Source organism: Chlorocebus sabaeus, chromosome 2 (genome assembly GCF_047675955.1).
Source record: "Chlorocebus sabaeus isolate Y175 chromosome 2, mChlSab1.0.hap1, whole genome shotgun sequence".
Lineage (NCBI taxonomy): Eukaryota > Metazoa > Chordata > Mammalia > Primates > Cercopithecidae > Chlorocebus > Chlorocebus sabaeus.
This window is the reverse complement of record NC_132905.1, coordinates 52,080,866-52,106,392: the sequence shown is the minus strand read 5'-3', so window position 1 is coordinate 52,106,392 and position 25,527 is coordinate 52,080,866. Positions and strand designations below refer to the sequence as shown.

At 37.9% G+C, this 25,527-nt stretch overlaps 1 protein-coding gene across 3 annotated transcripts in view; it reads right to left on the bottom strand.

Annotated features, from left to right (window-relative positions):
* Window positions 1-216: 216 nt before the first annotated feature.
* ESF1 (ESF1 nucleolar pre-rRNA processing protein homolog) overlaps window positions 217-25,527 on the bottom strand; it is a 68,826-nt gene continuing 43,515 nt past the window's right edge. For all 3 annotated transcript variants that reach the window (XM_037984752.2, XM_073008417.1, XM_073008415.1), the window contains 5 exons: window positions 18,479-18,600; window positions 13,442-13,529; window positions 4,841-4,917; window positions 3,235-3,381; window positions 217-1,066 (listed from right to left, as the gene is read on the bottom strand). In XM_037984752.2, coding sequence (XP_037840680.2) covers window positions 773-1,066; window positions 3,235-3,381; window positions 4,841-4,917; window positions 13,442-13,529; window positions 18,479-18,600 — 728 coding nt within the window. In that variant the 3' untranslated portion in view covers window positions 217-772. The remainder of the gene's footprint in view (window positions 1,067-3,234; window positions 3,382-4,840; window positions 4,918-13,441; window positions 13,530-18,478; window positions 18,601-25,527) is intronic.

The following is a 25,527-nucleotide window of genomic DNA, read 5'->3' as shown; positions in this document are numbered from 1 at the left end:
AAAATCTGAAGGACAGACAGAAGAATTTTCTGTTGCTACCAAAAGAAAAAACCACTGGAGAGCTCATGAATATTTCAAATGCAATTATGGGCAATGCAACTCTAGAACTGCCTTTAAATGGAGTTGTCCTCTTAAAAGTTAAAATCAGTTTTCAGATATTTTTTCCAGAGAGTACTTTGAGATGCATAAAATGGAATAAATCAGTGCAATACAAAATAATGAAAATATTTTACACTTTTATTTACAAGTTAATTTCATAAACAGACTATACTTAACATGACTAAACAACAAAAAGTTCTTGACTTCCATCCTTTATGGCTAGAAAAATAAATTATTTTAATAGTTATTTAAACATGCCTCCTGCTTCCAGAGAAATTAATGTATTAAATATATGTTTTTTCAAATTATCCCTAACGTTTACATAAACTTAAGAGTAGATATTGCTCTATTTTTACAGAGAATTGTAAACGGCCTTTTAAAAAGCTAGAGTAACTTTCCACTAGTTAGAATTGAACATCATAAAATATAAAAATTTTATAAACCCTATAATTCAGGTAATTTAATTATGACTAATCTGTAGGAATATACAATACAAATTTGTCAGTCATCCACAATTAAGCATAATTATTTATGGAGAAAAATTTTATCATGTCCAGAAAAAGATTTTATTCATATTCTTGAAAGATAGCTTTGTTCCCAATAAATATTCCTCCTACTATTTCTGTACATTTTAGGAAAAGATGTATTCAATTCAAAAATAAGTAACATCCAGTTATTTGACTTTTTGCTTTTTTCTTGCTTGAAACTGCTCTGTTTTGGTTTTTATAGATTTAATCAACATTGACAAAGCAGGATCAATGGACTTCCTTTGTGATTCTTTTTCAATCTCACTCTCTTTTTTCTTTATTGCCTGTGTAAGTTCTTGTTCTTTCTGTTCTCTTTGCCGGGCTTTCTCCTCAAGGATTTTTTCCATAGCTTTCGTTTTCTTGAAATTGGGATCTGAGGGGTCCAAATTGAACAAGTGGGAAGTGTACATTGCCTGAAACCGTGCATCGCTAACATTTACCTGCAAATCCAAAAAAATAAATAATTAATAAATTAATTAAACAAAATTACTAAAGCAAAAGGCCAGAAATGGGGCCAAATTTAGAAAGTTGGTGAGTTGATTATATAAAACACAAACCTGAGCGTTTGTACTGATTCATTAGCAAACTGTTTTTCCATAGATCTTTATGGCCTACCTTTGGACCACAACTTGTGGGGCACCCTGTTCTTATCATGCAAGGACAATGTATTTCAAAGGGAATTACAGTGGGCCATATATATATATATATATGATGGCTGGTAACTACAATGATCACTTAGACAAAATGACTGGAGGAGTGGTTTGTGAGGCAGGCCTTTCCCATGCTTACAGCACAAAATCAATTTCTCACCAGCATAAATAAGCCAAGCAGAACATTTGCTGGAGGCCCTGAACTCTGAGTACATTTTTAAAAATTTTAATCTTGGTGCCAAAAGTAAGGAACTACTGAAGGCGATCCATAGATCAAAAGATTTAAAGACCACTATGGCAAAGAATCCATCCGAGATCAAGGTCTGGTCAGACACAATCCCCAAATTTATCTTCTTTCTATAAAAATTTGTGGTTCCACGTTTAAGAGTATACCCTTAACTCCAGCCAGCCTTTGAGGGTTGCCAGGCAGATGGGTAACCAGCAAGAAAGGGAAACACAGGAAACACAAGTCCACTTGGAGATGGATTGTAGCTCTACTTAGTTATCATGAGGACAACAGACTCAATACCCAGAACAAGGGAAAAATCCCACAAAAAATATTTATATGCATGATTATTAATATATGAAGGCAGAATGACTACAAATCATTCTTTGCTTTTCATAAGGAAACTAACTCAATAAAAACCTCACTGGAATGGGAGCACATGTGAAACTGACTCAAATAACAGAAGCTACAGAGTAGCCCCCAAATCATTCTGTAAGGACTTAGAAGCCATCTGTATTCTACTCTCCATTGTTTGAACAAATTCAAAATTTCCCCCATCTTATTGAGGGCCAGTTCTTCCACATTAATGGTTGGAAGTCATTAAGCAGTTTCTAATAGCTATTTGTAGGTTTTCGCTAGAGGGCTCAAACTCATGCTTAGGGGACTCTGCAGCCATTAGGAATATGTACTCAACAAAAAGAGGCAGGAGTAATGGAAACAAAAAACATAGCAACAGAGAAAACATGGCTTACTGCGCTGGCCACTGCATACAGAGAGAGTGGGACCCGTTGTGACATGAACCTGCTATTCAAGCATACCTTTGCTGGTCTGAGGTTCACTACATGTGATTCTAACGTTAAAAACTACACATTTTTGGTACAATATGGCTACCAAAATACAAGTCAACTATTGCACCTGGTGCTCCACCAAAGAAACAATGATTTCATCTACCCTGGGATGAACTGGCTGTGCTGGACTAAAAGACAGTAGCTTTGGCTCTACCATCAGTCTTTCCGAAGACATTTTCTTTTTTTTTGAGACAGGGTCTTGTTCTGTTGCCCAGGCTGGAGTGCAGTGGCACGATCATGGCTCACTGTAGGCTTGACCTCCTGGGCTCAAGCAATCCTCCCACCTCAGCCTTCTTAGTAGCTGGGACTATAGGTGTGCACCACTATATCTGGCTAATTTATTTATTTTTTTTGAGACAGAATCTCACTCTGTCGCCCGGGCTGGAGTGGAGTGGCGCGATCTCTGCTCACTGCAAGCTCCACCTCCTGGGTTCACGCCATTCTCCTGCCTCCGCCTCCCAGGTAGCTGGGTCTACAGGTGCCCACCACCACGCCTGGCTAATTTTTTGTATTTTTAGTAGAGACAGGGTTTTACCGTTTTAGCCAGGATGGTCTTGATCTCCTGACCTTGTGATCCGCCCACCTTGGCCTCCCAAAGTGCTGAGATTACAGGAGTGATCCACCGCGCCTGGCCAGCTAATTTTTTAAATTTTTCATAGAGATCAGGGACCCACTATGTTGCCAAGGCTAGTCTCGAACTCCTGGACTCAAGTGATCCTCATGCCTCAGCCTCCAAAAGTGTTGGGATTATAGGCGTGAGACACTGCACCTGGCCCCTAAGACATTTTCAAGGGTAACTTTGACTATGCTCAATTTCTATCTGCAGAGCTGACTTTAGATTCAATTCCAGCTTTAAAAGGCTAGTGCCTGGTGTCCATGGTTACCTCAAAGTCATCCTCTATTAATTCCTTCTTTTTCATGAGCTGCTTCTTCTTCTTTTTGCTCAGATTCTGGTGCTCCACAATCTTGTTGTAATTGAAGTGTTTCTTACTGTCCTCATCCTCATCCATCATAAGCAAAGCCATTTCAGCCTGTGGAGAGCAAAAAAAAGTTCAAATGTACAACAGTGCTTTTTTTACCCCCCAAAAGGAGTATAGGGCACAAGATATCCCTTCTAGAATGGAAGGCTCAATCACTAAAACTCTGGAGTACCACCTGTCATCTGCAAACTGACTGTGGATTACCAAAACAAAGAGATCTTTATATAGCAATAAGGCAGAATCTCTGGAAGCAACATTACTGAGAGCAGGAGAGATAAAACCTTGCAGTTAAAAACCAGGCCCCATTTCACTTAGTGTGACTCATTAGTAGGCTGCAGGAACAAGAGTCCCCAAGTACCCTCAAATAAAAAGTTCTCATTTTCACTTCGTTCTTTTTGTGCAATGACACTAAATCTAGCAAATGTTTATTTTGTGATGCAAATTATACTTTCTAAATGTGTAACTTTATAACAAGTAGGTTTTTTTTTGTTGTTGCTGTTTGCTTTTTTTGGCCTTTACTATTTCAATACTGATAGAGTTCTATGAAGGTAGGATCTTAGTATCTGCTTCTGAAATCTAGTAAATGTCTTTTTACACTAAATGAGTATTTTCTACCAACCATGGGATTAAACAGGAACCTCAAAAATCAAGTAAATAACCATATACACTAGTAAAAATACAGAGTATGCTCTCGACCTTTGTGGATCTTCCTATGTTACCACTTTAGACTACCTTAATTTTCTTTCATCACTGGTACTTGTAGCTCTGGCTTTTCAGAGACATTTTCCACAAAAATTGATTTTCTTTGTTGCTATTTAGATAACTTTATGAGTACTGCTGTACATGCAATGAATAGAGAATAGAAGATACATGAAGATGCAGAGTTTAGGTGGCCAGTCAGGCACACTTATGGCAGTAACATGTGAACATCAGCCCTAGGAGCACTGCTGCCTTCAATTCCTACCTCAGCAAAAGCACATACGACTCTGTGCCAAAATTGCGTGTGACTCTGGACATAGGGGGTCACTGAAGCATAGGTTCACTACATTTCTAAGAAAGAACGTAATTTTGTACATTAAATATATGTATTCACAATACAAAAATCAGAAAATTGCATTTGGCAAACCATAACCACAAACTCTATTACAGGACAGACTCAGTTTGAATTAAAACTTATGGCAATATTACTTTGAGGTTTTAAGGGTATTTTCTGTCTCAGGTATAGTAAATGTTTTAAAAAGTGAGATAATTTCCTCTTAATTTGTAAAGGAAAAGAAATACCCTTGAGTTTGAGGTAAATTTTAACTTTGTACGAGTTGGAGAAATTATGTTTGATAAAAAAACACTGTATTTAGAAACTATGCTGCTAAAATATTTAATTAAGTCTCTCACAATTTAGTTATAAATGTCACTGCTAAAGTAAGTTGTTTTTGCAAATTAGCGACATGTACACTTTTTAAATTGCGCCTATGAATTATCCCCTGAGCATGTAACAATAACCGCATTTTACCTTTTGTCTTTCTACTTCAGTTTCTTCTTCTGGAGATGTGCCATCTTTTGCAGATTTTACCGATTTTTTCTTTATACCTGGCACAACAAACCAACATAAGAGGGGAAAAATTACAGGACTATCAGCAACATTCTGTTTATACTAGGAACAAAAATACAAGATATCTAGGAATAATCTTAATAAATGTGTCGAAACTAAAGGGAAAAAAAACATGTTACTGAAAGAAGACTGTGGGTATATGAATGGAATACATACAATGCTTCTGCATGGAGTGACTGCATGTTATAAAGGAAGAATTTCTTTCAAAGTAATGTATTTCTTTGTAATACACATCCAAAGTAATACAGTTCCTATGTGGAACATGAGACTTCTAGCCCAGGGTGACTACTGCACACTGTGCCTCCTTTCCTGGTACCCAAGCTATACTGCTGAGTGAACTGCCGTGAAGACGCGATGAAGAGAAACACCCAACACTGCCCTGCTGTGTTTCCTGGCCTGACTACCTATGACGGCCAAGTGTGACCCACTCAAGCCTTTTGAGTATGACTGCCTAGAGAGTCTACGAAAATCCCCCGCTGGGCACTGTGCCGCCCTCAGCAAGTGACCTTTGGAACAGTATGACATCCTATGCCCCTAGATGTGACATAATATGAAAGATATAGCATTGCCTATGAAGTATGCTTGCCAAAACCGTTCAACATGAGTGTAATGGAACCACTCGTCTAACTTCCAGTTTATGGAAACTACAGGGGACCGAGTGGCAAGGAACAGATAAATCTAGAATATAAGACATTCCAAAAGATCACTAGCCTGGGTTCTTGAAAGGCAAATGTTATGGGAAGGGGAAGTGTATACAGTATCTTCTAGTTGAACTAAAAAGACTACTACTAAATATGACTATTATATAGTAATATCTCATATAAATATATTTTTGTGATATGCCATAAAAGTATATGCATACAAAAACAAAATGGCAAAACGTTAACAACTGTGAAACACAGGTGCTATTCACTGTATTGTTCTCTCAATTTTTCTCAATGTATAAATTTTCATGATTAAAAACAAGAAATGGCCGGGCGCAGTGACTCACACCTGTAATCCCAGCACTTTGGGAGGCCGAGGCAGGCAGATCACCTGAGGTCAGGAGTTTGAGACCAGCATGGCCAACATGGTGAAATTCTGTCTCTACTATAATACAAAAAAATTAGCTGGGCATGGTGGCCAGCGCCTATAGTCCCAGCTACTAAGAAGGCTGAGGCAGGAGAATCGCTTGAATCTGGGAGACAGAGGTCACAGTCAGCAGAGATCGTGCCACCTGACTCCAGCCTGGGCAACAGAGCGAGACTCTGTCTCAATAAAAAAAAAAAAAGAAATGGTTGCTTCTATTATATCTATTGAAAGATATCCTATCTTTCACTTACAGAGATTTCATGTAAATGAAAATATTAACACAGAGCAAAGAGAATTCACAGAGAAAAACAAATCGTCAATAAACAGAAGGAAATTATTTCACCTATCTCACAATTGTTAACTGAGCACTTATCATGTTGTGAGCACAGCTCCAGGTGCTGGTGATACAAGCCGTGAAAAATAGGTTAAAATCTCTCATGCAGTATACCTTCAAGTTGGGAAAGACAGAGGCAAAGCAGGACAAAAGGGTTGGAGACTGAATGGGGAGGCTGGTTTTGTTAGGGTAGTTAAGGAAGGCCTCTTCAAGAAGGTGACACACAAATAATGACCTGGATGAAGTGAGGAGGTGATATGTAAGAACACCTGAAGAAGGGTGTGGCAGGAGAAGGGAATGGTCAAGATGGTTGAAGAATTGCAGCTAATGGGATAACAGGATAAGCAAAACCTAAAGTCAAAAGAGGCTTTAGAAACTCTTCTGTGTGTATTAAGTCCCTGCTAATACTCTTGCACACCTGTCTAGTAGATATGCCCAGCCAAGAGAACATGCCAGTATAGAAGTGCTGCCAGGCTCACCTATTGGTGTTACCAAGCCATTTGTTTTGCACTTCCAAGAAGAAATATTTATTGTATGCAGCCCTTCTCCCTAGAGAAAATGTTCCTCATCACTGGTCCTATCTGAAATTTTTTTCAGGGAATAATATATTAACCTTAAGAGTATAATCTTTCTCCGTCTTAATGTATGTGTATGTCCTTACGCATATAAATATCATCAAGGTTCTACTTGCTTAGTGTATGAACCCCCATTCCCTAAGTTTACCACTGCTCCTATGCTCTCAAGCCAAGAGCTCCTTTTGAAATGAATGGACAAATGACATATGCAAAATATTATTCTGTAGCAGGGAGAAAATTAGACTGTATATAATTAATACTTAAAGCAGACAAAGATCTTCACATACAGCTGTGGAAAATAATTTCAAAGAGCCCACAATAAACTATTTCAGATTTTATAACAACCTGGTGAAGAGTCTTAAAAATAAACTTCAAAGGAGGACTGTAATAAGGCAGAAAAAAAAATCCCCAAGATAGGGCTAAACATGATATCTGGTTTTAGCATGATGAAAATTTCTTTGCTAACAAAGAATTTACTAAGATGTTAGACTGAATTGTTTAGTCAAAAGATAAATAAGGCATACAGATCATTTCTGCACTGTTAATAAGATCAAATATTAAGAGGTTACATCTTTATTTTTTGAAAAAACATTTTTTTCCTCCCTGGAAAATTTTCAGACTTAAGTTAGATGAACAGTACTAGGGAAATGAAAGTTTGCGTTCTAAAATATTATCTTTATTTTTCAGTGAATCTTTTGTCAAGTAAAGAACCACATCTCTAGCTGGGTATGGTGGCTCACACCTATAATCCCAGCACTTTGGAAGGTTGAAGCAAGGAAGATTGCTTGAAGCCAGGAGTTTGAGACCAGCCTGGGTAACAAAGCAAGACCCCGGCTCCACAATTTTTTTTTTTTTTTTTTAATTAGCCAGGCATGGTGGTGTGTGCCTGTAGTCCCAGCTACTTGGGAGGCTGAGGCAAGAGGACCACTTGAATCCAGGAGAGTTCGAGGCTGCAGTAAGCCATAATAGTACCACTGTGCACTCCACCCTGGGTGACAGAGCAAAATGCTGTCAAAAAAACAAAAACAGAAACAACAAAAAAACTACATCTCCTGGGACTGCTGCAAAAAATACATATGGATTGATTCTATTAAGTCAATACTAACAAAGACTCCAAGTCAGAGAATAGAGTTTTACAGTTAAATAAATCTAACCAATCCTTACTGAAGCTAGAATCCTTTTAGGCAAAAAATGTAACAGAATACATCCATGGAAAAAGATAGCGTGTAAAAAAAAATTCATCTGTAAAGGACATTTCATTTCCCGTTACTTATAATGTCAGAGAATTGTTCCCATAATAAACTTCTTCCACAGGATTTAGTTGAGCAATTCATGTGACAGAGAAGCTAAGAAAGTTCACTGGAGGGCAGAGGGATGTGGTCTCAATACCGACCAGATGAGAGTGGTAAGCACCCCAGTGATTTGCTCTTTTGTAGCAAGTTCCTGCATCACCTGCCCATAATCAGATGCAGTCTGTTAAGGATAATCTCCCTCTAGGGTTAATCTCCCTCTAGGGTTAATAATATTTTGTATGCATATACATTCTGACACTGCTTTACAATGTTACTTGCAGAATTATAAAAAATAAAGGAAGCCCACTAGGACTCAGATTCTACCAACTACTATTGGAAAACTAGCAGATTTTTCTAATATTTCATTTCATTTTCATCTCTTTAATGTACTCATCCTAGATGTATATTTAAAAACTCTCATTTGACACCAAGTTCGCAATTTAGAAGGAAATCAAAGAAAAAATTACAAAAGATAGAAGAAAAAATTATAAAAGATCTCTAACATTCAACCTGGCACCTAATCTGAGCCAAACACCAGGTCTGGCATCAATGAACTCATTTCCTCCACATTTTGAAGGCGCATAAGTTTAGCTCTATGGGATTGCCTAGAGCAAAAATGCTATAAATGTACCCAAGTCATCTGGTTTACAATGTTTTTGTCCTGTTTAACTACAGAACTTGAACTATATACTCAAACACTAGTGTGCCAAATTCAATATCTTAAGTATTTTTGAAAAGCAACGTCTATATCCTTAGATAATGACTATATTTCACTTCCGAGGTACTAAAATCCAAAACTATTTTGACAAACTAATAATGAAGTAAATACTGTAGCAATAAATTAATATACCAATGTAGGTAATCTGAGTTACTTTATTTCTACATTTTAAAAATTACAAACCGGTTGGGCACGGTGGCTCATGCCTGTAATCCCAGCACTTTTGGGAGGCCGAGGTGTGTGGATCACCTGAGGTGAGAAGTTCAAGACCAGTCTGGCTAACATGGTGAAACCCTGTCTCCACTAAAAATACAGAAATTAGCCGGGCACAGTGGCACGCGCCTGTAGTCCAAGCTACTCAGGAGGCTGAGGCAGAAGAATCACTTGAACACAGGAGGCAGAGGTTGTGGTGAGCAGAGATCACGCCACCGCACTCCAGCCTGGGCGACACAGTGAGACTCCGTCTCAAAAAATAAATAAATAAATAAATAAATAAATAAAATTTGAAAATAAATAAATAAAAATTACAAACTGGTAAATTTTAAACCAAAGTCCAACTCTCTTTAAGAGTACCTACTATAGATCCTTATATCTGGAGGGCACACAAAAAACTTCCAATTTCTTTCTGACTCCCTGTGGGAATCCATTTCCCTAAGGTTATAAACATGCTTCCACCTATCTTTAAAACCATCTGCCTGGATCGTGAGTACAAAATGTTAACATTCAGTATATTCTTCTTTATATCTTCTGGATACTGTTAAGCACAAATTTAGTTTTTGCTGGGGAGGAAAATGTTCAGAATTGAGTAAAAACTTCTCATTAAATCCATCTATTCAAGCATATACATGATATATATCTAACACATATTTAAAAAGTCCAGTTGTATCATAGGTAGTCAGATTAAAATGTAAAGTATGGGAAAACTGTATCAATCTCATTTATTTAAATATTTTGTAACATGCTGAAAGTCATATGGGAGGACCGGGTGATTCTGACATTCAATAATTGTTGACTGAATAACCACATACACGAACGAGGGCACACAGCTTTGTAATGTGCCTTTGAAAAGTCATGTCCAGCATGATTTAAAAGGGACATGCTCCTTTTGTGGCTCAGCTAGTTCTCTCTTTCTCTGCCTAGGCCTCCCATACTGCTGCTCTTGCTGCATGTTCTATGGTTTTGTATCTGGCCTGGCCTTCAGATTTATATGCCCCATCTCTCTCCATTTTCGGCTATCCAGACTGAAAAGTCTCCTTAAATTTGACAATTCATTTAATCAACTGCCTTAGGCAGTAACCTCCCGCACCCTGCCCCTCCAGTGATCTGTTTCTAGGTCCCTACCTTATCTGCTCATGCGGATTATCTGTGCTTCTGCAAGTGAATGAACAAACAGTATAAATCCATAAACCAATCAGGTAAATCCCTCATCTTCCTGACACCAAATACACAAATTTACCTGCATTTGTATTTACTTTTATTTGCCCCATTTTCTGTATCTTAGTAACTTCTTTTCTGTTGGAGCAATCCCAAGGGAAAGAAAACATGCCCTAAAAGTTCATATCTTTAAAAAAATACTTTCTCCTTACGTACATTCAGGTATGGCTCCATGTCTTTGCTCCCCTTCACAGTGCAACTTCTGAAAAAAGAGTGCTCACCTTTCACTTCAAACTTTAACCCACACTAATCTACTGAAACCTCTATCACCTCACCAAGTGTCTGTGAGCCACTACATTAATACTGTTCCTCCTACTTCCCAGCCGCTCCTTCTCAGCTTCTTAAGCTTTTCCCATCCTTTCAAGTAGCACTTCCTCTAGTATGTCAGATTAACAGTGCCTCATGTAGACTTCACCTGACCTCAGGGCCCATCCTGCATCCTCTTCTCTTATCACTGCCACTGCCATGGTTTGAAGTACTATTTATATGCTCCTGATCCTTAAGTGTATATTTGTACTCTGATTTCTTTGCTCATCTCTCAGACTTATATCTCAATATCAACCAAACACCTCCATTTGTATATTTAATTGACATCTCAAAGTGATTATGCCACAAATGGACCTATTTACTTTTCTTCCCACTTAAACTTATTGTTCCCACATTTCTTCCTAACTCAGTAAATGGAAGAACATTCTTCCACAGACTCAAACCAAAAACAGGAGTTATGCCAAATTTCTTCCTGATTTAGCACGTATACTTTCAAAATGTATCTAGAGTTTTGTTCTCCGTCCAATTCCACGAGCGGCATGCCAGCTAAACAACCATCATCTTCTGTCTAGAGCTCGGCAAAAGTCTGGACTTCCAGGTCTCACCAGTCCTCAAACTGTTCTCTTTACAGGCACCAGAGTAATATGTTAATCTATACCAGATCATGTCTCATCTTTGCTTAAAGACTGTTCAGGCTTTCCACTATCAGTAAAGTAAAATCTCAATTTGTTGTCAGGACAACAAAGCCCTACAGGGGTAGTTTCCACTGAGTCTCCAGCCTGTCCTCACACCAATTCCCTCTCCGACAATGCTCCAGCCACACTGACGTCTTTCAATTCTTAACACCACACAGTGCACTGTTTCTCACCTTGGAGTCTTTCTAACCACTCTCCCCTCATTTGCAATGCTCTTCTCCCAGCTCTTCATGCCTGACTCCTCATTCCACAGGTCCCAGCTCTAATGTCATCATCTCAGAGAAGCCTTCTTTGCCTACCCAATGTAAACTTCCATATCTCCTACTTCTACCCAGTTATATCTTCTATTTCTTTCCTTTAAAACATTTACCATACCCTCATACTATTTATCTGTCTAACATGTCTTCCTTCAAACCAGACTCCATGAGGGATGCAATCCTGTTTGTATTATTACTACTGTTATCTCTAGCCTAGCAGAGAGCCTGGCACTTGGTAGGCAATCAAAACAGTTATTACAGAATGAATAAACAAACATGGCAAGACACTGGCTTTTTGTCCTAAATTTTATGTAAAAAATTCTGGCCTTGCTGTTTTTCTTTTCTCAAACAAAACAAAACCCACCACAAAACACACATAAAAAAAACAGAAAAGCCCAAATAGAAACAATTACCCTCTAGGAACATTCTGAAATCAAAAGTAGATTAAAAGCAAGCAAATTTTATCTATACCTTTTTTCTTTGGAACTTCTGATAATAACTTTAGAGAAAGTTTACTCTCAATGTAAATGAGTTGATTCCAAGAAACTGGCTACCCCAAGCCATCAAACCATTTAACTTACTCTTTGAATCCTATTCTGAGTTCTGCAATTTGACCAGACTTCACATGCCAAAAGAAACATTTTGGATAGAGAACAAGGAAACTATAATGCTTAGCATTTCTCCATTATAAAGCTGGTTTCCTGAAACCAGAGGATAAGGCTGAAATCCATCATCTTCTAGAAATGACCACTCAGGTATGATAAAAAGCAGAATATGCTAAGTTTCCACTTCTCTGTCCAATTCCCAAGAATCTCATATTCTATAATAGACTTTATCTTAATCTCCTTCTCATCAATAAAATGTCAGTACTAAAAAGCTGTATCAGGAAATAATTTTGAGCAATTCTGACTTTCCTGTGGAGAACTATTCTGGCCCACTAGTCACAAGGGTAAAAGAAACAGGGAAATTTCATAAAATCCTTCTCTTTACAATGCCAGCTTGGAGTTGCTCCAGGAGCAAGCCTTTTGGGGTTCTTGTGTGTGGTATAATGATCAGGGGAAGGCAAAATGCATGAAAACAAATGGTAAGTGCTTACAGTGATTTCTGTACTGACTTACCAAGTATGACCTGAACCTTACCAAACACATTTACACATACACATTTCCTCCACATAATGGAGGAAAGAAAGAATGAGTAGTGCATATGAGGTGCAAACAAGGCTCCCTGGATATAGGAAATCAGATACCAGATAATTTAGGGATTCAAGGAAAAAAAGTAAGGAAAGCTGGCTTTTTAACTATAATTAAGCATAATGAGTACAAAACGGATAAAATGAAACATAGATGCTTTTGTATATTTCAGCAGAAAAAGCTTTGATATGAAATTTCATGCATAAATTTAAAAAATTATACACATATCAACATGCACATATAAACAAATTCGTTTCATACTTTTAATTCTTGATAGACTTTGCTGAGAGGGACCCAGAATGGATATGCTATTAAAAATCAGACAAAGCACACAAGAAAATAATTATTCCTCTTTCTATTTCCTCTCATTCTTTTATAGAGTTGATCTGACTGGCAATAAGGATATTTCCCGGAAAGGAATCCCTAGTAAATTATTACCCACATTATCAAAAGCCTCCTATATTAAAATTACCCCTTGTATGTAGAAGGGACTAGCTGGCCCTTCCCAATCAGATCAATGATTGTATGCCACAGGACAGACTTGCTTGTAAGTCACTAAATTGCACAAATACTAGCAATTTTAAAAGAATGATTAGTTTATATTGCTTCCATGCACCTCATCTTTTTCTTTAGATTCTAATTGAAAACTACAGATATGAGCTGGCTTACCTATTTTTTTAACTTCTTCAGCAAAGTATGGGTCATTCAAATCAACATCAGAGGGAAGTTCCTCCTCACTGGCCTCTTCAGCAAGAGCCTTAAAGTTGAATATAAAAATACAAAATTTCATTATTATAAGAATTATAATAAATGTATACCAAGAAAAACTGTATGCATTTCTTTTAAACCAAGTAGTTCAATCTAAAAGTAAACCAGTGGCCAAGCATGGTGGCTCATGCCTGTAATCTCAGCACTTCAGGAGGCCAAAGCGGGTGGATGACGAGGTAAGGAGTTCGAGACCAGCCTGGCCAACACAGTGAAACCCCATCTCTACTAAAACTACAAAAAAATTAGCCAGGCATGGTGGTGCACACCTGTAGTCCCAGCTACTCGGGAGGCTGAGGCAGGAGAATCAGGTTGCGGTGAGCCAAGATCGTGCCACTGCACTCTAGCCTAAGCAACAGAGCGAGACTCCGTCTCAAAAAATAATAATAATAATAACAAAAAAGTAAACCAGTTTTTAAATGGACCAGTTTATAAACAACTCCCACCTAAATTATTCTGTTTGTTCAACAAATAATTACAGAGGCTGGACGCAGTGGCTCACGTCTGTAATCCCAGCACTTTGAGAAGCTCAAGTGAGCAGATCACTTGAGGTCAGGAGTTCGAGACCAGCCTGGCCAACAAGGCGAAACCCTGTCTCTACTAAAAATACAAAAGTTAGCCAGGCATGGTGGCGGGCACCTCTAATCCCAGCTACTTGGCAGGCGAGGCAGAAGAATCGCTTGAACCCAGGAGGCGGAGGTTGCAGTGAGCCAAGATGGTGCAACCACGCTCCAGCCTCGCAACAGGGCGAGACTCCGTCTCAAAACAAACAAACAAACAAACAAAAAAATATAGAATACTTAATAAATGCAGGAAACCATGTAAGCCTTTTGGGAAAAATGGAAGTTATCAGATACATGGTTTCTGCCCTCAAAAATTTTACCACCTATTAAAGGAAATCAGACATATAAACACATAAATAAATACATAAATAAAAATAATTCAAGATAGGAAGGGTTAGGAGAGACAAAGTGATGCAGACATTTGAAGGAGAAGATCTGAAGGAGAAGAATACTTTTAGATGGGTGATCAGTGATGAGAGGTGGCCTTTTCTCTCATAAAACTGAAAAATGACAGTGACTGAGTAACTCGAAATAGTGCATTGTATATCTCTTAAATTACTAGTTACAACAATTTATTTGTTGGTTAATTAAAGAAAATAATTTTTATTATGAAAATTTAAAACAGACATAAAAGTTGTTTAGGACAACGTAATGAACCCTCTGTTCTCATCACCCAACTTTAACAATTATCTTGTTTTATCTATAAGCTACCCCTAAAAACTGTCAGGCTATTTTTAAGTAAGTTTGCTGGTTAAATTTTTCCTAATCTAATTTGAACAGACTCTTTACTAAATTAGCAAATTTAAATAAAGCAATCAAATCTATAAAATAAATAGAACATATGTGAACTAAGATCAGGCTAACCAGACTGAATTTATCTCTAGGAATCTAAAACATCTCTAGCCATTTAAACAAAAATATTTAGAATGCCATTATTGCTAAACATCCTGCATGCAAAAAGAACCACTCAAGCCCTAAAGAGTATTTATTTTGACATTAATGTCCTTTTAAGAACAAGTGCTTCTGGTTTTTTCTTTTTGAGACAGAGTTTCACTCATGTTGCCCAGGCTGGAGTGCAGTGGCGTGATCTCAGATCACTGCAACCTCTGACTCCTAGGTTCAAGTGATTCTCCTGCCTCAGCCTCCCATGTAGCTGGGATTACATGCGTCTGCCACCACACCCGGCTAATTTTTTGTATTTTTAGTAGAGACGGGGTTTCACCATGTTGGGCAGGCTGGTCTTGAACTCCTGACCTTAGGTGATCCACCTGCCTCAGTCTCCCAAAGTGCCGGGATTACAGGCGTGAGCCACCATGCCCGGCCAAGAACAAGTGCTTCTTTTTTTTTTTTTCTTTTTTGAGATGGAGTCTTGCTCTGTTGCCCAGGCTGGAGTGCAGTGGCACAATCTCGGCTCACTGCAAGCTCCACTTTCTGGGTTCACGCCATTCTCCTGCCTCAGCCTCCTGAGTAGCTGGGACCACAGGCGCCCGCCACCATGCCCAGCTAATTTTTTTGTATTTTTAGTAGAGACAGGGTTTCACTGTGTTAGCCAGGATGGTCTCGATCTCCTGACCTCGTGATCAGCCCACCTTGGCCTCCCAAACTGCTGGGTTTAGAGGCATGAGCCACCGCGCCCAACCAGAACAAGTGCTTCTAAGAATTTTTTTTTTTTTTTTACCAAACTATTATATGGATTCAGCAGTACCACACTTTCAATGAAGAATATTTGCTATGTATCTACTCATGCATTTCTTTAACTGCTTTATAGATCTAAACAACAGCTAGATCAAAATACTAGATAACATGGCATATAACATGTATTCATTTCTTCAGTCATAATTTTTCAGTATCAAAATTGAAACCACTGAGGAACAAAGGGGCAAAAATATTTTTAACTTGAAGAAAATTCTTGAAACTCTTCTATATACAAAGAACCCGCAGAGTTGGAAAGGATCTGTTGGAGTTAAGTCCAGCACTGAGTATTGTAGGGTACAGAACACCCTGGACACTCAACAACATATTTTGAATGCTGCTGACAAACGAGTCCAGACTCAGCCCAAACGAACGGAAAAAGTAAAAGCATAAGCTCGAAGCTCCCTGCAAATGAAAATCAAACAGAATAGCTGCTACAATTGTCAGAGTGACTACTTTATTGACCCCATAAGGGCCCACTTGAGACATTTCCAGTAAACAGATAGCTTAACACTTGTGGAGTTATTTCATTTAAAAGATATTTTGCAGCCTACTGAGTTTGAAAAGGAGTTCTAGGGAAGAAGAGAGTTAGTCAGCACATCAATGGGAGCAGGGCTCTTACCCTATGTGGTGTTACATGTATATTGTTTTCATACATGGGTTCTGGCTCGTAAGTTCCTTAGCCCTTGCTATAGTCCTTTGTGTTCGTTCTTAAGGGCAGGACTGTACTCTTCCCTCACCTTTCTGATTGTGTGTCTTAAGACCTTCCCCAGACAGAGTCCTGCCCTGTACTCTGTGGAAAAGGAATGCTGGCATCACGAAGCTTCCATAAAAAACCAAGAGAAACGAGTTCACAGAGCTTCTGGGTAGCCGGACACATGAAGGTTCCTGGAGGGTGGAGTGCCCACAGAGGCATGGAAGCTCCACACCCCTTCCCCATACCTTACCCTATTTCCTCTGTATCCTCTGTAATATCCTTTATGATAAACCAGCAAATGTGTGTGTTTCCCTGAGGTCTGTGGCCACTCCAGCAAATTAACTGAACCTAAAGAGGGGGTCATGGGAACCCCAACTTAAAGCCAGTCAGTCAGAAATTCTGGATGTTCAGACTTTGGACTGGTGTCTGAAAGGGTGGATGCAGTCTTGGGGACTGAGCCTCCAACCTATGGGATCTGAAACTATCTCCAGGTAGTGTTGGAATTGGAGGACACTCAGTTGGTGTCCACTGATTAGTGTGTGGAGAAATCTCCCTACCCATTTGGTCACAGAAGTCGTCTTCTGTGTTGACAGCTGTAATGTGAGAGCAGAAGAAAAACACAGTCTGAAAGAACTTTTCCCAAAACACCCAATTTCTCCATTTTACTATCCATTTCCACAAACACTGACTACAATAGAAGTATAAAAATTACTCCACTGCATCACTCAGCTTTGCATCTCTCTACCTTTACAGCACTAAAAGTCAAAGCTGTACCGAAAACATAATAAGAAGACACAGTATAGAAACAGTATAGTAGAGAACAGAAGAAAGAACAGTGGTCTGAGTAATTGTGGATTCTGGTCTCAGCTTGGCCACTGGTATGCTATGTAACCTCAGATTAATCAGCTATTTTTTTTTTCAATTGTAAAACACGGTTGGACTAGAATTAATAATTTTAAGATTCCCCAAGTTGCAAAATTTTGTCATTATCAGTGATAATGCTCTAAGGCACACCACCGCCAGAATGCTGCATTTCAGTGACAAAAGCATTTTTAGTGGCAAAAACCTAAGTGATCTGTGCTATTACTGAGGACTCTGGAAAACTCTGGAAAAGATGTTATTCCCTGAACAACGTGAGTCAAATCATATTGTCCACAGAAACCATGTTAACATAGAGGAAATACTCTTCTTTTTTTTTTTGAGACAGAGTCTTGCCCTGTCACCCAGGTTGGGGTGCAGTGGCGCGATCTTGGCTCACTGTAACCTCCACCTCCTGGGGTTTAAGTGATTCGCCTGCTTCAGCCTCCCAAGTAGCTGGGATTACAGATGCATGATACCACGCTCAGCTAATTTTTGTATTTTTAGTAGAGACAGGGTTTTGCCATATCGGCCAAGCTGGTCTCGAATTCCTGACCTTAGGTGATCCACCTGACTTGGCTTCCCAAAGTGTAGGGATTACAAGCATGAGCCACCGCACCCACCCAGGAAATACTCTTGATAAAGGAATTTAATGATAATAAGGTGATGGATGAGCCATAAGATAATAATGCAAGGCGAAAATGCAGGTTGAGAGATGGAAAGTACAGCATAATTTCACTCATGTTAAAAACCTCTATGTGCACATATCCTCAAGGAAAAAAAGTCTGTATGTACCTCTTTTGCTCAGAAACACCGAACAGAATCATACTGCTTGTATCTAGATATTAACTGAACTATGTGTTTTATGTAGGTGGCATGTAAATGTAAAATGTCAGAATGCAGCAGTTGAAGTGGCTCTGGACTGTGACCAGGCTTTGCATGCCATTAGGTGGCCATGCTGAAAATACTTAACTTAATGCATTCTCACTTTCCTCTTTCTTAAATTTGGGATGATGACAAGGCCTACTTCAGTGAGTGGTTACATTTTGAGATAATGGATCCCAAGCACCTGGTACTATCTGATACATGGTTGGTATTCAATAAACATTTGGTCATAATTATCGCTGATACCTTCTGTTTCCTTTTCAGCCTTTTTTTCTCTTTCTTTTTCTCTAAAAATTGTTCCCAAGGGGTCAGTTTATCTTTTCCTTCCAATTTGTTCTTGACCATGTCTTCTGCACTTTCTTTAAGACCTGAGGGAAAAAATCCAAATAGTTTAGCTTAAAATGTCTTATTGTCTGGCAATCACTTAAACATATAATTTACACAGAAAAATATAATTTACACATATTTAGTAGAGTAACAAAGATAACATGCAATGGTAAATATCTGTAATACCCCAATATCATACAGTGACATAGGACCAACTTGTATAAAAGTTATTTCCTAATAACAAACAACATTAAACCTAACCAAACAAAATCAAAACAAACCACCAAACAAACATAGCAACTTGACACATGGTCAAGCCACTAAAGAAAAACACTGTATTTTTCTCTAAACTTTTTTGTTTTGAGATGCTAAGAAAACTTCTGAACTAATTCTTCTCAGGATACTAATTAATTTTTGTAGCAAAAGACAAGTGGCTTCTCTTGTCTTTAATTACCCCACGTGCGTCTGTCATCCAAGTGAAAGCCTGTGTTCTCTGCAAACTGCTGGTTTTGAACAAAAATTGTTTAGTAAGGAATCCCTGTTGAACTATCCCATGAGCAAAAGATTCTCAATCTTTTCTCAAGCACTCTTGTGAGGCCACATAGAAAAGATCAAAAGGATCACCAAGTTCACGTTCTATTTCATATGGTTTAGTTCTTTCAATGCTGCTACTTGCTCTCATATTTCATCTCAAAAAGTCTTTCTTCCTATAATCTGCTGTTCCAGATTCATGTTTCTAGGTATCTTATGCAATAACGAGAGGGGGTAAGAAGGTGGGAGAAAAAGCCCTAAGGCTGATCTATCAGTTTACAAAGACCCTCATTATTGCCAAAGTAAAGGAAATGTAAATACTGTGCTGTCCCCTTTGATAATAAAGATGTTTTTTATTTTGTAGTAGTGTTTAGAGGACATACTTGGGTGGATCTTCAAATATTTAGATGACACAAAATTCATTAAAAAAAAATGAGACGCAATCAATCTGGATCATCTTCTCAGACACATTCTAAATTCTAAGAAAGTAGAAACTATACTAAATATAATTCTCTTTTGCTGATGAGTGTACGGAGACTGAGAACATGTAGCAATTTGTCTAAGAACATGGAGGTAGGAAGCTGCACAGCTAAATTTTGAATTCCTGGTCATCCTCTCTACTATTATCAGATACATCTAAAATGCTAGTTTGACCTACAGAATGAAGAAATATACAGCCTAATAATAAAATCTAAAACTCTGGGCCTCTGGTTCCTTATCTGCAAAATGGATGGTTTAGATCAGAAGTATGCAACCCTTTCCTCCCACGGGCACTGATTTTTCCCCCTCAAAACATTTGGTAGAAGTAAAAATATATAAAACAACTAAAAGTAGTGCTTTTGGGCCTTGAGCTTCAAAGAGTTTCAAACAGCTGAAATAGATCTCTAAGATCTTCCTTGGTTTTTAACTCAACACTTAATCTCCAAATTTCTATAGCTTAGAAAAGCATTATTGTTAAACTACATGCACACCCAAGGTAACATAGATTTGTTTTTATGACATACTGCTGCTAGGATCTCTAACTTACAGGATGCGAAATCAGAATGCAATTCTCAATTTAAAAATGTTTCTTATGAGAAAAACATAATTCACTTTAGTAAATAGTTTTCAGGAGAAATGTGTAATATAAAACCATGTTTAGATCTCTGATTCAACAGATAAACAGCATCTAAGAAAAGTAAACTGGGATCTTCATTTGAGAGAAAGCAGCAAATTCTGAGAAAACAAGTTGATTTCAAATAACAAAATAATTTATGTATTCTGCCTGTAGGTGAGCACACAATCAGTTCAGTCTAAAATTTTAAATGTACAGTAATATATCATTACATATGATGTTTAATAATCTTTGAAAGTGTCCTACTATAATTTCCTCATGCATTAAGATTTTATTACTTCAAAATACTAAATTAATACGAAATTTTTTCACCAAAAAAGTTATTTTCTGATTTTGATCCAAGCTCTTCTTCTAAATCACCATGATGCTAAAGAGGGTTCCGTGTTGTTGTCTCTCAGGTGACTAGAGGACTGGGTTGATGTGTCTCAACCTTTTTTGGAGGCATGGATAGCATGAGATTTTGATAAAAGTTACGGACTCTCTCTCTAGCACTGTACTGGAAAAACTTGCATACAATGTTCAGGAGGTTTATGATATCCAAAGATCATCTCTGTGTAATGATCCAAGAGCTTAAGGTAAAGAACATTTATAGGAGCTGAACAGGTCTAGCCTGGGGAAAGAGGAAAGTCCATTACTGTAACTTTGAAGATTACCAGCATTGATATTTGTAAGTTCTACATCAGAAATTTTCTCAATTTCAGCATTATTGTTATTTTGGACCAGATAATTCTTTGTTGTGATGGGCTATTCTGTACATTGGAAGTTACTTAGCAATATCTCTGGTTATCCACTAGATGCTAGTAGCCCCAGGTGTAATAATCAAAAATGTCTCCAGACATTGCCAAATATCCTCTTGGGGGGCAAAATTACCTCTAGTTAAGAATCACTGGTCTAGACAATGATTAAAAATCATTCCTTAAAAAAGGGCTATGTCAATATTTGAACCACATAAGTGATGGTATCTTATTTGGTGCCTGATTACATAATGTCTTCTTAATTTATAAGTTTCATCTGAGCAGTCCTTTCTTCTAACTAGACCAAAAGCAGCTTATAAGTCACCTTCTTTAGTATTCCATAATATTTAGCATAGTGCCAGACACATAGTAAATACTTAATAAACACTTAATTGATCTGTCTTAAAGGAGGGACTCTTATTTCAAGCCAACTGTTTGATCTTTCATGTTTGGAATACATTCTCTCCAACAGAAAATGAATCAAAGCTTTAGGATCGAAATAAATGGCCTTCATCCCCAAGTGGTCCATGTGGTTAAAAACAAAAAAAGAAAAGGACCTATAGCTCTAAAATAATTCATGAAATGTTTATTCTTAGGAAATAATGTTTTTCCGGTACTTTGTTTACAACAATAAAGAAACAGTATCTTCAGTTTAATACAGTCTGTAATTTTTTTGCCTGGCTCTCACTTAATACACCCAAATAGTAGCATAAGAAACACATGGAAATGAATTCACACACCACCATGATAACTTAAAAAAATGCTTTGTTCTTGTTGTCATCATGAGGTCATTTAAATCTCTTACCACAGATCACAGTTGTTTATGTTCTAAGTTCTTAAAAATATGCCCATCCCAGAAGCCTCTTGGCATAAGTACAAGAACATTCTTCAGAGACAGTTTTAGCCTCTGAGAGCAGCCACTATGTGACTGAAAAACAACTTCATTATAACTGTTTTTAGTTTTGCACAAATTTGTCAAAAAATTTTAAGTGCATATGCAAGGACTTCTGAATTAGTTAAAAATAACATCAATAATCCTACAAATAAGGGGCAAAAATCTCTCTCAAAGTCAACCACAAACAGATGACTCAATTATGACAATAACAATTTAAGCACAATCCATTGAGAATTATTCTGGCAGTTTGCATACATATAAAAATATTAAATATCCTTGCAAAACCCACAAAAATAACAGTATACATTCCTCCTACCTTATTCATTTAAAATATCTGAAAAGTCTTCAAAGGGCAGGAGATGAATAACTTAAAATAACTCCACTAGGTACTATAATTGGCTTTGGTCATGAAAACAAAATGTACATTTAAACATTTCTGATATAGGCTGAAACTAGTGCTATTTAAACCTGACTGTGTAACACTCAATTCCAAAAGTAGCTTTTGAAATATAACTAGCCATCACCACTGCCACCAAAACTCCAAATTTGGAATCCACTTTGATTATAAGGCTTTTTTTTTGAGACACAGTCTTGCTCTGTCACCCAGGCTGGAGTGCAATGGCACAACCTTGGCTCACTGTAACCTCCACCTCCCAGGTTCAAGCGATTTTCCTGTCTCAGCCTCCCTAGTAGCTGGGATTATAGGTGCACGCCACTACACCTGGCTAATTTCTTTTTGTATTTTTAGAAGAGATGGGGTTCACCATGTTGGCCAGGCTGGTCTTGAACTCCTGACCTCAGGTGATCCACCCACCTCGGCCTCCCAAAGTGCTGGGATTATTCGCATGAGCCACCATGCTTGGCCGAGTATAAGGCTTCTTAGAGGTAAACCACTAGCCATGCCCTGAGGAACTCGTGTCATCAAAGGTGCTCCTTCAAACTCTCCACTCCAATGGTTTGGGGAGAAGGAACGACACATTCACTCTCATAACAGGGGTCACAGGATATTTGGTCCAGAAAAGTAAATGGGATCTTTGCCAGGGCCATTTTTTCCTCCCTGGTAAAGTAGGGTGACTATGTGCATAGGATATCCTTAAAGCATATTGGATAAGCCAAGTGATCAATTTTTCAAATAAGAAATGTGAAGATCTGAAGTGTTTTGAACTTGGTTCAGGATCTTACAATTTCTTGTATGAACTTCTGTAAATTCCTCTCTCCTAAACTTTTTTTTTTTTTTTTGGAGACAGGGTCTTGCTCTGTTGCCCAGGCTGGAGTGCCGTAGTGCAATCACAGCTCACTGCAGCCTCGACTTCCCAGGCTCAGGCAATCCTCCCACCTCAGCCTCCTGAGTAGCAGGATCACATTGTACATCACCATACCCAGCTAATTTATTTTACTTTTTGTAGAGATGTAAGTCTCACTATGTTGCCCAGGCTAGTCTTGAACTCCTGGGCTCAAATTATCCTCCTGCCTCAGCCTCCGAAAGTGTTGGGATTACAGGCACGAGCCACCATGCCCAGGCTCTCCTAAACTCTTACAGTACCATGGTCTTCTATTCTCTAGCACTTGTCACAGTTGCAATTATATATTTATTTGTGGAATTTAAAAAATTATTATTAATAGGTTGCAAGCTCCATGAGGGCAAAGGTCATAGCCTGTTCTTCTCTTGACGGTAACTCTAGTGGCCAGTGAAAGGTGTGACATACAGCACACAGCTTATAAATATCTGCTGAATAAAAGAGCAAATAAAAATAAAAAAATGAGTCAAATTTGTTCCCAACCTTACAGACTAGGAACAACAATGCATAAAATTAAAAAGTAAAATAACAACTAGCCTTGTGAACAATAGTAAATAGCATAAATGACCAATCAGCCAGAGCCAACAAATACTCTTTGGGTGCACTTAACACTATGATAATAGTGTTATATGCAAACAACACACACAGTCATAGGATAATAAGGATAAGGGTACAGGAAGCTGCTTAGAATAGGCGATTGCTTCTCATATAACCCTCAATTCTGTATCTTCCAAAACCTTCAATGAAGTATCCATAAAAAATATGCCCAAGGTATGCAATGAATGAACACATGTTAATACTATTTTTTGTTGCTGATTGTCTAAAAGCTATTTAACTGGGTAGAAATTGCTTTACATTTGTCTTGAATTTGGGCTTATCATACTCTTCTTCCAAATCGCCTTTTACTCTCCCTTGAAATGATATCTTCCATTTACAATCATATTCAGTTTACTGTAAATCAAGCTGCCCCTTCTTAGAATCAAATATTCTTAAAAACTAACTTCAAATACAAAACAACATGTGGGCCTCATTAGGGAGCTATTGTTTCCTGTATTTGCCTGTACTTTATTTGTATGTTTTCTTTGCCTTTCGAGTAGTTTGTAATCACAACGCACACAATATCAAGCTATCCTAGTACTGACAAACTAAAATTCTGGCCAAGTCTGGCGAAGCCATTCTGCTAATTAGTTTATGGCAAAGAAGACTGAAGAACTACTTGTTCTATTGTTATTTTTATACATGTTTACAGATAAGGTAGAAAATAAATGAAAACTTTTAAATGTAAGGAAACAAAAGGAATTTCTTGGAATCCAGTCACAGTAAGAAAGCTCAAACAGAAATATTAAACTAGATTAGATGCAAGGAGTTTTCCTTGGGGACAAACACTAATCTGCTATGGTCTTATAGGGATCTTTGGTTGTAATGGATTGCGGGCCAAGAAGCTAAGACACAGAGCTTGAAGCCTGATCACAGTGGGAGGTCCCAGCAGAGACCACTACATTAAGCCAAGATGCTTAAGGGTGCTCTCAGTGGGTGATGTCCCTTCCCCCACAGATCAGAGAGAACACATGCCTGTTTGGGCTTTGGTTATGGGCAGAAAGAGGGAAGTAAAAATACATTTTTCCCCATAGAATTTATAACCACAAACCCCTGGGTTTGTGGCTGGAATTCACACTACTTGTGTGGCCCAAAATAATCCAATCCAAAAATTTAGCTTCAATTGGTGTTGGACTGGAAGTGCCCTTAGGCATCTGGCAAATATTTTTTAAAAGAAGTACTTTGACCCAGGCTTCTGCAATTCCCTTAGGTAAAGAAAGATTTCAAGAACAATGAGATCACAATCAAACTTCACAGAAACAAACGATAAGAACCATAAAGACTACGAATATTGGAATTATCAGATACAGGATATAAATCAGCACTTTTAAAAAACAAAAGAGGAAATTAAAAGATCGGACTAACAAAAGGATAAGACTAGAAAAAAAAATAAACAGCACACCAGACAGAGGTAAAGAAAGAATTAATGAACTGAAAAACAAAAGTGAAGAAATTACCCAGCATGTTGTAGAGATTCAAAGGGATGGAAAATATGAGTTACCAGATTCAGAGTTAGAATGTACCACACGTATCAAACAGGATTTCTAGAAGGAGAAAACAGAGAGATTGGGAAAATGTAATACTTCAAGAGAAAATGGTGGAAAAGTTTTCAGAACTAATGAAAGACGATAATTTTCAGAATTCTGGGTATTTAATTTTAAGCAAGATTAAAGCTAACAAGCAAAAAATGACCTACATCAGAGTGCAACTCTAGAACACCTAAGACAATGAAAATATCTTAAACGCCAGGTACCCAAGACAGCACTGTAGGGCAAGACCACATCTCTCCTGACAGGAAT